At 40.9% G+C, this 12,627-nt stretch overlaps 1 protein-coding gene across 2 annotated transcripts; it reads left to right on the top strand.

Moving 5' to 3' along the window:
• The first annotated feature begins 267 nt into the window (after positions 1-267).
• Positions 268-11,842, top strand: suox (sulfite oxidase). 2 transcript variants are annotated; one of them, XM_083939939.1, is made up of 6 exons: positions 329-364; positions 3,307-3,468; positions 4,781-4,850; positions 5,168-5,333; positions 7,310-7,582; positions 8,824-11,842. In XM_083939939.1, the coding sequence occupies exons 3-6, from the start codon at positions 4,792-4,794 to the stop codon at positions 10,048-10,050; spliced, it is 1,725 nt and encodes a 574-aa protein (XP_083796065.1). In that variant the 5' UTR covers positions 329-364; positions 3,307-3,468; positions 4,781-4,791; the 3' UTR covers positions 10,051-11,842. The 2 variants fall into 2 exon arrangements, with proteins under 2 accessions (XP_083796066.1, XP_083796065.1); XM_083939940.1 differs by lacking the exon at positions 3,307-3,468 and having other exon boundaries at positions 268-364.
• Positions 11,843-12,627: the final 785 nt, after the last annotated feature.

Here is a 12,627-nt window from a genome sequence, read left to right as displayed (position 1 = left end):
TTAAACGGTGTTAGTATCATTTGAGGGAAACATGAGGTCAGCAGCTATAAATACTGATAGGCTCATGTGTATCAACGGCTTAATAATTTGCCAAAGGTAAGGTGTGTTTCAATTATGAGATATGTTTCCAGTAACCTCTGTCTAAACTTTAATCCATCATGTATAAAACACAGATCACATCAAGAGTCAAAGTCCTCTAAGGCCAGAGGATGGTGACGCTGCTGAGAGTTTCCTTTTCACGGGTTGTCTTGAACGCCCCTCGGTGGAGGGTTTTGCAACGTTGCTGCTCGACGTAACAACGTAACGTCAGTTGAATCGTGGACATCATCTGAGCTCAAGTAGCAGGCGACTGACACAACATAAAGTGAGTAGTTTTGTTTTATAAGAACAAACATATTCACACGTTTGAACGTTTCTTCTGTTTGTGAACATATCTGAGTTTTAGCTGAGTTAGCCGTGAGGATGAAGCGCGACAAAGTCAGGTTTAACGGGGCTAGCTAACGTTACTTCGTCTCTTATCAGTTATTATCAGTAATGCTTATTTTTGAAAGAGTCAATCAGGTGTGGTCAATGTGTTTACAACGGCGATGTGAATGTAGCCAACATGAAGTACATTCAATCAGTGAAGAAACTCCAGGTTTTTAGGGCTGGTCGTGATTTTACAAGGCTAACAAGTTACACACACGACACACTGCTGCAGGATGTTAAGTGTGTACGCGCATACTGAATGTTGCAGTTTCTCAAAAACAGTACAGTTGAATGTTGAAGGCGGAGATGTTTGGCATCTAACTCTACAGCTGTGAGAAAGACAAGTACTGAATTGCTTTTTTGTTTGTCAGAAATGCATCTGTAAAATCTCTAGCGCACTGGTTCTCAAACTTAATATAATACTAAGGAAATACTAAAACGTTAAGGATCATTGAAATGTGATTTAAATAAGTTTAGTTTCTTGAAAGTTTCCAGCAATTCACCAAAAGTGTGCCGTCCCTTTGCAGCCCTAGCTGTGAAAGGTTACTACAGTGTGTCAGCCACATTTTAAGAATAAAAGGTAACTGAAAGGGAGGAAATCAAAGACACCTCTTGGTTTGTTTGATCAAATAGTTCAGTCATGTAATTAGAGCAGAGTTATGAGCTAAACTGTGGCTGAAGATGGTGAGCAGAGGTAAAATGATTGGTTCAAAACACTGACATGTCAGTTCTGATGCTGCCCTTCATACAGCGTGGCTGAAGACAGTCAACAACAAATAACCTTCTGATTATGATAAACCTTCCTGTCCGTAGCTCAACACATCTATTTAACACTGGTCTTAGTGGTGGTTCTTGAGAGAGCCTGATATTTATTGAGGTGTTACGTCACGTACAAAGTTTAAGAACCACTGTTGTAGTGTAATTATTAGGAAAATATTAGGATTTGTGAAATAACTTCACAGTAGCGTTGTAACCTTATAGTCCTTGTTGTGCACCACACACCACAGGTTGGACATCTCATAGTTTAAAGCCATTTCCTGAAGAAAAGGCAAAGTAAATGTTATAGCATATTATGAGAAAATGTGTTAAAGAGGGAATATCATACTCATTTTCAGGTTCATACTTGTATTTCGAGTTTCTACGAGAACATGTTTACACGCTTTAATGTTCAAAAAACAACTTTATTTTTCTTAAACTGCCTGTCTGAATATACCTGTATTCACCCTCTGTCTGCAAAGCTCAGTTTAAGCCCAGTCTTCTCTGATTGGCCAGCGTTTCCTGGTGTTTCACATCGGTGCTCTCTACACCGTCATAGCAACCGGGGAATCATAGAGACATTTCCCCAGTTTTGATTTTCAATGATTTATTCTTTCACAGTTTTTATAAAGCACCTCAACCATCTTTATAATATATAAGAAAGACCACTGGGCCTTTAAACGTGTTCTGTAAATCTGATTGTATTAAAAGTAGTTGTGTGCACTTATAGTACTTAAATATAGTTTTATTTTTACATAGATCTTGTTGTGTTAAGGTGTGTCATTGATGTTACCATTCACTCTGGTATTGACATGTTGTTACAGATGTAACATAGTTTCCGGCATTAGTTGTATCTCGTACTAAACATTGTAGTCAGTCCTTATCCAAACAGTAGGAGATTACCCTTTCAATCTCTAAACTATTGGCGTTTAAGTAGCGTTTGTCTCACTGCTGGCAGGCATGCTGCCTCAGTTGGTTGAAGATAACCCTGAGTAATCTTAATGGCCCCTGTTCAGTGATAAGGCAGGTGTAATTGATTGATAAAGAAGACCTCCCCCACATGCTATCTGCCATCTTATGTGTGGCCTGTAAGTAATGCTTTTTTGTTCCCCACACAAATCTCTGATCTGTGTTTTCTGTCAGTCACATATCCATTTCCTCGATAAGCAGTCCTGCCCAAAGATGTTTTCCAAACCTTAGAGAGTGAACCGAAGCCCAGCCCTCCTCTTCTCTGTTCACGCCCCCTGAGCCGGTTGGCCCCTTTTGTAAGTTCAAGTAACTTCTGGTTGGTCAGTTCAGTAGGAGTCGAAGGGTTTAAAGGTTCAGTCGGTCATTTTAACAGGAACACATGTTGGCTGTAAAAATAGAGCAGGTTTGGTGAACCAGCTCTCCCTTGTTACGTTCACCCTGTACTAACGCGGCAGTGACAAAGCCTGTATTTACTAGGACCGCTACAGGTATTTGCAAGCAGATCTTAATTTATACAGTTAATAATAACTTGCACAAATTAATGTAAATTAATACAATATGAAGCTCCTGAAGGCTATCTATATAGGCTATAGTATGTGCAGTTATCTAGGTGGGTAAACAAATCTTATCCGCATGCCAAAATGCTGTAGAAAATTAACCTGAGCGTCTACTGGATAGTTATATCTCTCTAGAAATTACTCTTAACAATCTGAGGAGCGAAGTCAAGACACAAACTACTACGCTTAGTGTGAGGGCTCACATATTCATAGCTTTTTCGGGGGGGGTGTAAGTTAAGGCTGGGGTAGGCATAGGCCTGTCACGATAACAAATTTTGCGGGGCAATAAATTGTCCCAGAAATTATTGCGATAAGCGATAATATTGCCGTTTGGAGTTCATTTACTACTGATAATGATTATGGCATAATAATGCAAGTACACCCTTTCAAAGATCAATAATTGTTTATTTCTAGTCTATTTAAGACTACAACTCGAAAATAAATAAACAAAACAAAAAAAAAAACAATAAATAAAATGGACTCTATTTATAACACATTGACATTTGTTTTTATCTCCAAATCTCAACTAGCCTGTCCTCTAACTTGCTCCTCACAGGGCTCTCCTGCTGCACTCTGGGTAACGCCCACACACAGAGATCGTGCGGCTGACAAGTGACTCGACACGAGAAGCAAAGAGGGTTAACTCCTGATTACGCTGCGAAAGAGAGAGCGGTCAGTGAAGACAGATGAACCTCTAGTCTCTTTGATAGGACACCAGGTAAACAGAAAAGTGTAAATAATTGCGGATCGCAAAGTTATCAAACTCATTAAAAGTTCCATCTATTCATCTTCAACCACTTGTCCCTATTTGGGTCACGGAGGGCTGGAGCCGATCTCAGCTGACATTGGGCGAGAGGCGGGGTACACCCAGGACAGGACGCCAGTCTATCACAGGGCACATAGAGACGTACAGAGACAGACAACCATTCACAACTACGGGCAATTTAGAGTCATCAATTAACCTAACACATGCATGTCTTTGGACTGTGGGAGAAACCCAGAGAAAAACCACGCAGACACGGGCAGAACATGCAAAATCCGGACATAAGGGCCCCAGCTGGGATTCGAACCAGGAACCCTCTTGCCATGACATTGCCAACCACCCTACCGGGCCGTCCTCATTAAAATTTATCAGGCGATTAATTGATGTATGGCTTATTGCAACAGACCTAGGTAGGCAGTTTAGTTTTGGCGTAGTTATGAGAAAAATCCATAATAATCTTTCATCATATTGTAATGTAAGTGTTTTGAGTGGAAACTAGACTTCTGCACCTCCTTTCGCTCTTTTTCAGGCTCAGAAAATCTAGCCTTTGGTCAGTCACAGGTCAGACAGAGAGTGCAATCTATTGGCTCAGGACAGAGAGGGGAGAGCTGCAAGAAGCGGTCTCACTCTGCTTCATATTCTGGCGTTTTTTTTATTTTTACTTACTGCAGCTTTAAAGAGATGTGGTAAAACAGGTATATTCAGACAGACAGGATGAGAAAAAAAATGTGTGTGTTTTTTTTACATTACAGCATGTAAACATGAAACCCGAAATACAAGTGTGAACCTGCAGCCTGAGGGTGGTCGTCATTTTCATACAAACCCAGAGACCCCTTGAATACTGAGTAGAATTGCAGACAACAAAACTAACAAGTGCAACAGAAACAGGCCACATTGAAGGCATCTCAGCATCCGATGTAGTATGAAAAAATACTACTACTAATACTGAATAAAATTTATGCTTTTCTGTAAAGTTGACACATGACGATGCAGTGGCATATCCTGCAGCCAGGAGGCTGCGTCACTGACTGAATATGAGTTTAGAAATCAATGGGTGCAGGTTTTTTGAAGGGTGTCATGTACTGCTGTGTGTTGCCTTTAAATAATTATGTGAATTCCCATTCTGCTTGGCAAAAGAAAATAAGAAATAATAGGTTGTATTTCACTGTCTTTGGGGAATTTTTACACCTTGTTCATAGAAATTCTTTGCAAGATGTTTTTCCTGTTTGATTTGTTATGAAATCAACTTTTTTTTCTCTTAACTCAGAACTCAGTGCAATGCTGCTTCTCAGACGCTGCCACAGCCTGACTCGGTTTGGCCCTCTCAACACTCAAAGGTACAGCACGATAACAGACAGGTCTTATACCTGGCATTTACTTGGCCTGCACTGACAGAGAAATTACATTTTGTCTGGTCCGAGGTCTCAGTTTAATGAAGGATACGATAACAGACAACTCAAGCTGTGTTTTAGCAAACTAATTAGCTTTTCTGAATGTTTGTCTTATATTTGTGTGACCAACCTAACCTGACTAGGGTTTTTTTCTTTAAATCTTTTTATCTTTACCTTTTATGAAACACCAGGATTGTATGGTTGTCCTTGAAGAAACAGTTACACTCAAGACCTGATGAGCTTGAACTTTTCTTTATTCACAGGCATCAAGTGGTGCCGGCTTTGTCATCGTGTGCAGTTCGTCTCTGGAGCAGCAGTGAGGACCAGAGATCGCACCAGAATGCCCACGGTCCCAGCTGGAGACATGCGCTGGCAGGACTGCTGGCTGGTACTGGGGCGGTACTGGCTTATGGCCTCCGCCACCACAAGGTTAGGACGAGATAAGATCTGCTTTTGGTGTTGGTGGTTTCAAGGCTTAATTGTGGCAATTAAACATGTTTTTTAACTTTTTTACATATTCTAGACGATCATGAAACAATCATTAATGGTAGTTTTGTTTGATTTAGATCAAATTTAGTTGCAGCCCAACACTGGCTACAATTCTGTGCCAGATGCGTTATCTGAAATTTCTGTCCCTCAGAAGGATCAAAAACGGTGTAAATGTGCAGTATTGTGGTACAATCTTTTTCCTAAAGGTATTATTCGGTCAATTTAAACTGTTCAATAACATAAAATTCAGGAAGAAAGAATTTGCTCTGCTCGCTCTGTCGCACCCTTTTATGGTTCTATTTACAGCGAGAGCAGTGACCTGTCCCGTCTGTTGGATCGCAATGTCAGCTCATTTGTCAGTTTTCACTCCCACATCTTATGTGACTCGACATTCACATCATGAGCTAAGCAGATTACTTCATCTCCTCAGAGAAAAAAAAGAGAGAAGTTCAGTCTGGAGAAATGGATCATGACATCTTCTGTGTATTATAAACCTAAATACCAAACTTTTACTGTCGCCTCAAATTAATGGATGACTTCATTTCTTAGAAATAAGTATATAGGCAAACGTGTCTTTCATCCACTCAAACGCCATCATTCATTGTAACTGATGTTTACAGATGCATCAAATTCTCACATGTACAGTGAGAAAACATTAACCACTCCAGGAAGCAGCGCAGCTCTTCTGTATGTTTGTGTGAATAATTAAAAGTGCTGCTGAAAAAGGTCACTATCAAGTCGTATATTGTTTCTTAGTAGTAGTACTATGACGCAGCAGTTTGGTATGGCAGTATGGGCTCAAAGGCTAGAACTTCTATTTTAAATGTAAAATTACTTTTTGTGTGTTATATTTTTCTGCCTGAACGCTATTGTGTTATGTGTTATATTACAGGACTGCATTAAAATGTTAAAGATGGCCTGCTGGCTCAAAATAAAACTAAATCTGCAGCAATAGTTGACTTTTTATACCTCCTGAATAAATCTACATTTATCTTAGTTTTAATTCTTCCTACTATTATTAAAATATGCTCCATTGTAGCTACTCAAAAGTGAGTTTATTTTATTTTTCTTATATCGAGTATGATGTTACAGGACTTTTGGTCTGTAGGGCTTTTCCCACAGAGAATCCCCAATGAAGGAACGCTAGAACGCCGGCATTCACACGGACCAAGCAAAAGCAGCTTTTGTGATTTCATACAGAGCACTGGCAACAAAAGAGGCGTCTGGGTCTAGTGTGTGATCCGATCTGCACTGCTCAAAGGCAGCCCGACCCCTGAACTGCCAACTTTATATGCTATAGTAGCACAACTGTCAGTAGAAAGGACAGAGTTGGTCCGTTGCTGAGCTGTGTAAGAGAAAAATGAGAGAGATGGGAAGAGACGGTGGACTGTTGCGCGCAATGTTTCCATGAGTAATCAATAGCTTAGGCAACTCTGAACGCTGTTCTGTCACTTTTACTACTTAGGTCGTTTCGTCATGCCGTCTTTCCCATTGACACATACGTTGGCTTGGAGCTGTTAGGGCTCTGTGTCTACCTCCGTTGCCACAACAACTCTGTCCCCCAACTCTGTCTCCATGCCTTTTTACACAGAGGGGGAGGCAACAGCCCCGCAACAAACAGGCTGTCTAAATGGGGCTTGTGTGTCCTTTTTAGAGGTAGTTTCAAGACATTTATAACCCAGATCAGAATCAGCACATCCAGTCTAGTGCTGTCGGCATGTGCAAACATAAGAACAAACACTGCTACTGCTCTTACTGAAGCCTAATATTGACAAATAATTATAATTACAAAGTGAACACAGAAGAATCCAGATTACCTTCAGGCACAGTTGTATTTTTGCAACATGCTCCAGACTGGATTGAATGTCCTTTTTTAATGTGAAACTGATGCCCCCTCTCTTCTCTCTCTGGTGCAGGCTGAACGCAGAGAAACCATCACAGTGCAGACCATAGAGAAGACCTCGGATCTTCCCATCTTCAGCCAGGAAGAAGTCACTACTCACCGCTCTCTGGAAGATGGTGTGTGGGTCACCTACAAAGGTGGTGTCTATGACATCACTGAGTTTGTGGCCATGCACCCTGGTGGGGATAAAATCTTGCTGGCAGCAGGTGGAGCCCTTGAACCCTTCTGGGCACTGTATGCTGTACACAACCAGGAACACGTGCTGGAAATGCTCTCAGAGTACAAGGTGGGCCGATTATTGTTTGTGTTGATTATTTCACTTCATTAATGTAAGCATTAACTTCACGTTATAACTGGGTAAATACTTTAAACCAGTTGGCAAAAATAGGACACAATGTTATCCTTGAAAAAATGTCTGGTGACTATAAGTTTAAATAAAGTATTATTTACTATGAAGCCAGTGAACTATAGGTATATTATCAACAAGGGAGTGCTGTGGAAAGATAGTTTTTTTCACTGGGTGGGACAAGTTAAATCAAACACAAAGCTGAGACAGAAACACTGCCGCCAGTGTTTGTAAGCCTATGCAGAAACATTTGCAGCTAAAATATACTGTAGAACTTAAAGGGCAAGTTTTTCTATTTGATTTTAAACCAGCTTTGTGTGACTGCAGCATGGATTGGTGGAGTTTGGCTGGTGCGTGAGTTGGGGGAGCTCTGTGCACTTGTACTGTACTGTTCACACTGCAGTGGTACACAGCTGGTTGGAAATTGGCAAAGTTCCCCTTTAATAACAAATATCAACCATCACTGACTTGGCAGAAAATCCAGAAGATCCATAAATCCTGACCAATCAGAGCAGACTGGGCTTTTTAAAGATAGGGGCTTAAAGAAACAGGAGCTAAAACGGAGCCTTTCAGACAGAGGGTGAATACAGGTATATACAGACAGAAGGTATGAGATTTTTTTATTTTAATTCTTTACATTAAAGCAAGTAAACATGTTCTAGAAGAAAACACAATAAAAGTATGAACCTGAAAAGGGGCATAATATGGGCCTTTAACACAGCTCTTTAACTTGCACCAAGTGTAATTCAGTTATAATACCACATTATAATAAAAGAGAAATTACATATATTTAGTATACAAATCCATTAAAATGTTGGTCTATCTTTGAGAAAAAGAAACATAGATCAATCTGAACCTTTGGCATCTGATTAGCAGGAGATGTCAGTTGATTCCTTTGCTCCCTTAAAGGAACTTTATTATCATTTATTATGTCTGTCTTGCACTGGATCAGTAAAGAAACATATGAAAACGTCTACTGCACACTGTATACTGAGGAACAGCTGTGGGCTAAATACTGGCACTTTGCTGATGTTTATCTTGTGCAGTTTCCTTTTAAACAAGCACAATTATTGTCCTACTTTGCCTTTGAGTTGCATTTTTAGGCCACTTGAGATTAACTTTAAAGTCCAGCTGAAATGCCCACGTGGTCTAATAAAACTTGTGTCTGTGGTTAATAAAAGGTTGGTGAGCTGAGAGCGGAAGACCTGAAGAAGCAGCAGGCTATCAAGACACTGGACCCCTACTCTTCTGACCCAGAGCGTCACCCTGTCCTGCGCATCAACAACCTCAAGCCTTTCAATGCTGAGCCGCCTCCTGAAATCCTCTCTGACAGCTTCATCACCCCCTCCGCTATCTTCTTCAAAAGAAACCACCTGCCGGTCCCTCAGGTGGACCCGGCTTCATATCAGCTGCATGTGGAGGGACTTCCTGGAGGAGTGCTGACACTGTCTTTAGAAGAGTTAAAGTCTCGATTCCCCAAGCACACTGTCACTGCCACGCTGCAGTGCGCTGGGAACCGCCGTTCTGAGATGAATCAGGTCAAGCAGGTGAAAGGACTGAACTGGGGCATTGCTGCGATCAGTAACGCTACATGGAGCGGTGCAAGGCTCAGGGATGTGCTGCTGGCTGCTGGTTACGGGCCCGATGTGGCAAGGCAGGCCAACCATGTTCAGTTTGAAGGACTAGACAAAGACGTGACCGGTACTACCTATGGTGCTTCCATCCCTCTAAACAAGGCCGTTAGCGAGGAAGGTGATGTGTTGCTGGCTTACGAAATGAACGGCGAGGATCTCCCTGCCGACCACGGCTATCCTGTCCGCGTTGTGGTACCAGGCACAGTGGGTGCACGCAATGTTAAATGGCTGGGGAAGATCATAATCAGTGCAGAAGAAAGCAGCAGCCACTGGCAGCAGAACGACTACAAGGGCTTCTCCCCCGGGACGGACTGGGACACGGTGGACTTCAAGTCTGCTCCGGCCATCCAAGAGCTGCCCATTCAGTCAGCCATCACCACACCGGCAGATGGTGCTGTGGTCGACCGCAGTTTGGAAGAGGTGACGGTGAAGGGTTACGCCTGGAGCGGCGGGGGTAGAGAGGTGGTACGCGTAGACGTCTCTCTGGATGGGGGAAAGACGTGGCAGGTGGCCCAGCTGAGGAGCAGCGAGAAGGGACAAGCACCTGAACCCTCGCCCCTACCAGGACGAGCCTGGGCCTGGAAGCTGTGGGAGGTAACGGCTTCTCTTCCCGCGGAGGCTCAGGAGCTGGAGATAATTTGCAAGGCGGTTGACAACAGTTACAACATGCAGCCGGACACAGTCCCTCCCATCTGGAACCTGCGTGGCGTGCTGAGTAACGCCTGGCACAGAGTGAAGGTGAAGATCAGAGAGGACGAGAGCGAGGAGGAGTAGACTCAGTGGCTTGACCCACATTCAAAATCCCAAAAGGTTTATGCCTGGAAAGAGTCATCAGAGAGTGGACATTGGTTTTAAATCTGTCACTAAGACTCATCAGAAAAGTAATGGAGGAAAAAAATCTCTTTCATAGAAAATACAGCAGAATTTTTGAACTTTGAAGTATTTATGCAATTATGTTGCGTGTGAGATTTTGGAATCCTAGAACAAAGCTAAAGGTTGTTAAATGACCAAAACATGTCCAGTGTATGTCGTGAGGATTCACTTACACTTAGTCTTAAGTGAACTCGTGAGTTAGAAAAGCGTCTCTGATTTGTGGAGAAGAAAACATTTATTTTTGTAATCAATATTGACATTCTCGATGCTGAAGTTGTGCACAGCATATTGAAAGGGTTGGCTTAATTGTGCGGTTAACATGCATCATAATTTAGAAAAAATCTAATCTTAAATAATTTGAGATCTAATTGAAATATAGACGATTTTACATTTATTATACAGTCATTACTTTATATGAAGGCTGGAGTTACATGAAGTGTCACTTTACTTTAGAAAGAAACAACTGAAGTTTACTGAGACTTGAATCAACTTGAAAGTTTTAAAACATTGGCAGCATTTGTTGATCTGCAGCTGTGGCTTTGCTGAATAATAACCTTTATAAGTGAGAAGAAAAAATAACATTAAACGTTTCAGCAGCTTAAAAGAGAATGATCAGGAGCAGCTGTCTGTGGCGTGGGTCATCCGCTGTCTGCACATAAGAGGTGAACTGTGAATCTCTACGCGCCGTTCAGTGTCAGGGAAACTGTGTGAAAACAGCTTTAGGGTTGCAAAATTCAGGGAATATTCAAGGGGGAAACTTTCCACAGGAACTTATGGGAATTAACAGGGAAAAAAAGGAAGAAAATTTAAATGTTCTGATTATTCATTCAAGTTGTACTCACCAAACATTTGACCAGACAATAAGCAGACATAATTCATTTTAAATGTCAAATGTATCCATACATTTGTCAAATGAACCCATAATTGTGTCAAATACATGCAATGCTAGCAGCGAATGGGGAAAAGTACTTTTCTGACAGTGCGGGCTGTGTGCAAACTTAAGGTTTGAAGTTAGCAACTCATCTATAACAGGAATATTTTACAATAAAGAATGAATGGAAATGGATAAGATAAAACTACTTAGAAAGCTAAAACAAACTACATCCAGGTAAGAACAAACAGAAGGTGTTGAGTTCTGAACGGTGTACATTGCTTCAGGCTCCATCTTCTGGTGAACTAAAATTTAAAAATATTAAATATATAGAAACATTTAGTCCTTTTGGCAGTAGAGTGGGATGGAGACTGCATGCAGAGAGTTGTAATTTTACTGAATTCATATTTACACATGATGGAAGCGCTGCTAAATGCAGTGCAGGCTAAAATTAAATTAATTGGGTATATTTTTAACCAAAACATGCCGTAAAACATAGTATTGTTTTTTGCGTGTTTCCCCCCGAAAATAAATTCACTATTAAATTGAAATTGCAAAAATTCCCTTAATTCTCCAACTTTGCCAACTTCACTTCCCTCGGAAATTTACTGGACTTGTTTTGACCCTGTGCAACCCCAGTGGAGCTGCCCTCCGCTGTTGTTGTGAAGTACCACACCTCACTGTGCCGCTCTAGCTGAGGCTCAGCTGTGTTTACACTACGACGCCACAGCACTCTGCAGAAGTCAGGGTGCTTTTTGAGCACAGTTTTGACTACACTGTGTTTTGTGTAAAATGTACATTATCAGTGAAGATGAAATAAATAAAGAGCTCTAATTTACACACTGACATACTTGTTCTGCTGGAGTCACTTGCTGCTTACTGCCAAAAAGTGTCATACAGCACTTATTAAAAATAGCCAGTTATTTAAAGACATTTGCTTTAACACCATAGTACTATGTGTTACTCTGTAGTAACTTTGTAGTTCTTACGTTTTTCCACTCAAAGTAGATTTAATCAGATTATTTTAATTAGGAAAGCTCATTAAGTTTGGACATTACTGATTGTAAAAATGAGTGCCTGTGTAAAAATAAAATATCAAAATAGGATTTATTTTATTTTCAGTAGTATGTTTCCTTCTCCTGTTTGAATATATTGTATGTACAGTAGAAGCGTTTACAGTATGACCCATTTACTGTAAAACTGTTAATTCAAGCTCCATATTAACTTTTAGTGGGCATATCTATGCTGTGGTTAACATTTAAATGCCTCTTGTAGTTTTGCATATAGAGTAGAAAACTCTGAAGTGCCACTAAAGGGGACTGTTCAAAATGCCTCACAGCATTAGGCAACCTAAAATATGACTTTTGACTGACCCTTTTACATGTTGGTGATACTTTTTGTTGTTTTGCTTTGATAAAATTCAGTAGCTGTCAACCTCCGGATTCAGCTATTTGTTCTGAAATCTTAAATAATGTAAGGTTAAAACATTGTTCATCTTATTTCATTAACTGCAGAAATCTAACCGCTGTACATGTTGGTACCAACATCCTGCATGCTCCTGGATTAGTTAAAGTAAGTTTAGATTGTAAAACTTGTCTGAAGGTTTT

The sequence above is a fragment of the Echiichthys vipera genome, assembly GCF_963691815.1.
Source record: "Echiichthys vipera genome assembly, chromosome: X".
NCBI classification, from domain to species: domain Eukaryota; kingdom Metazoa; phylum Chordata; class Actinopteri; order Perciformes; family Trachinidae; genus Echiichthys; species Echiichthys vipera.
Note: the sequence above shows the minus strand (reverse complement) of the source record. Positions and strands in the feature narration are given on the sequence as shown.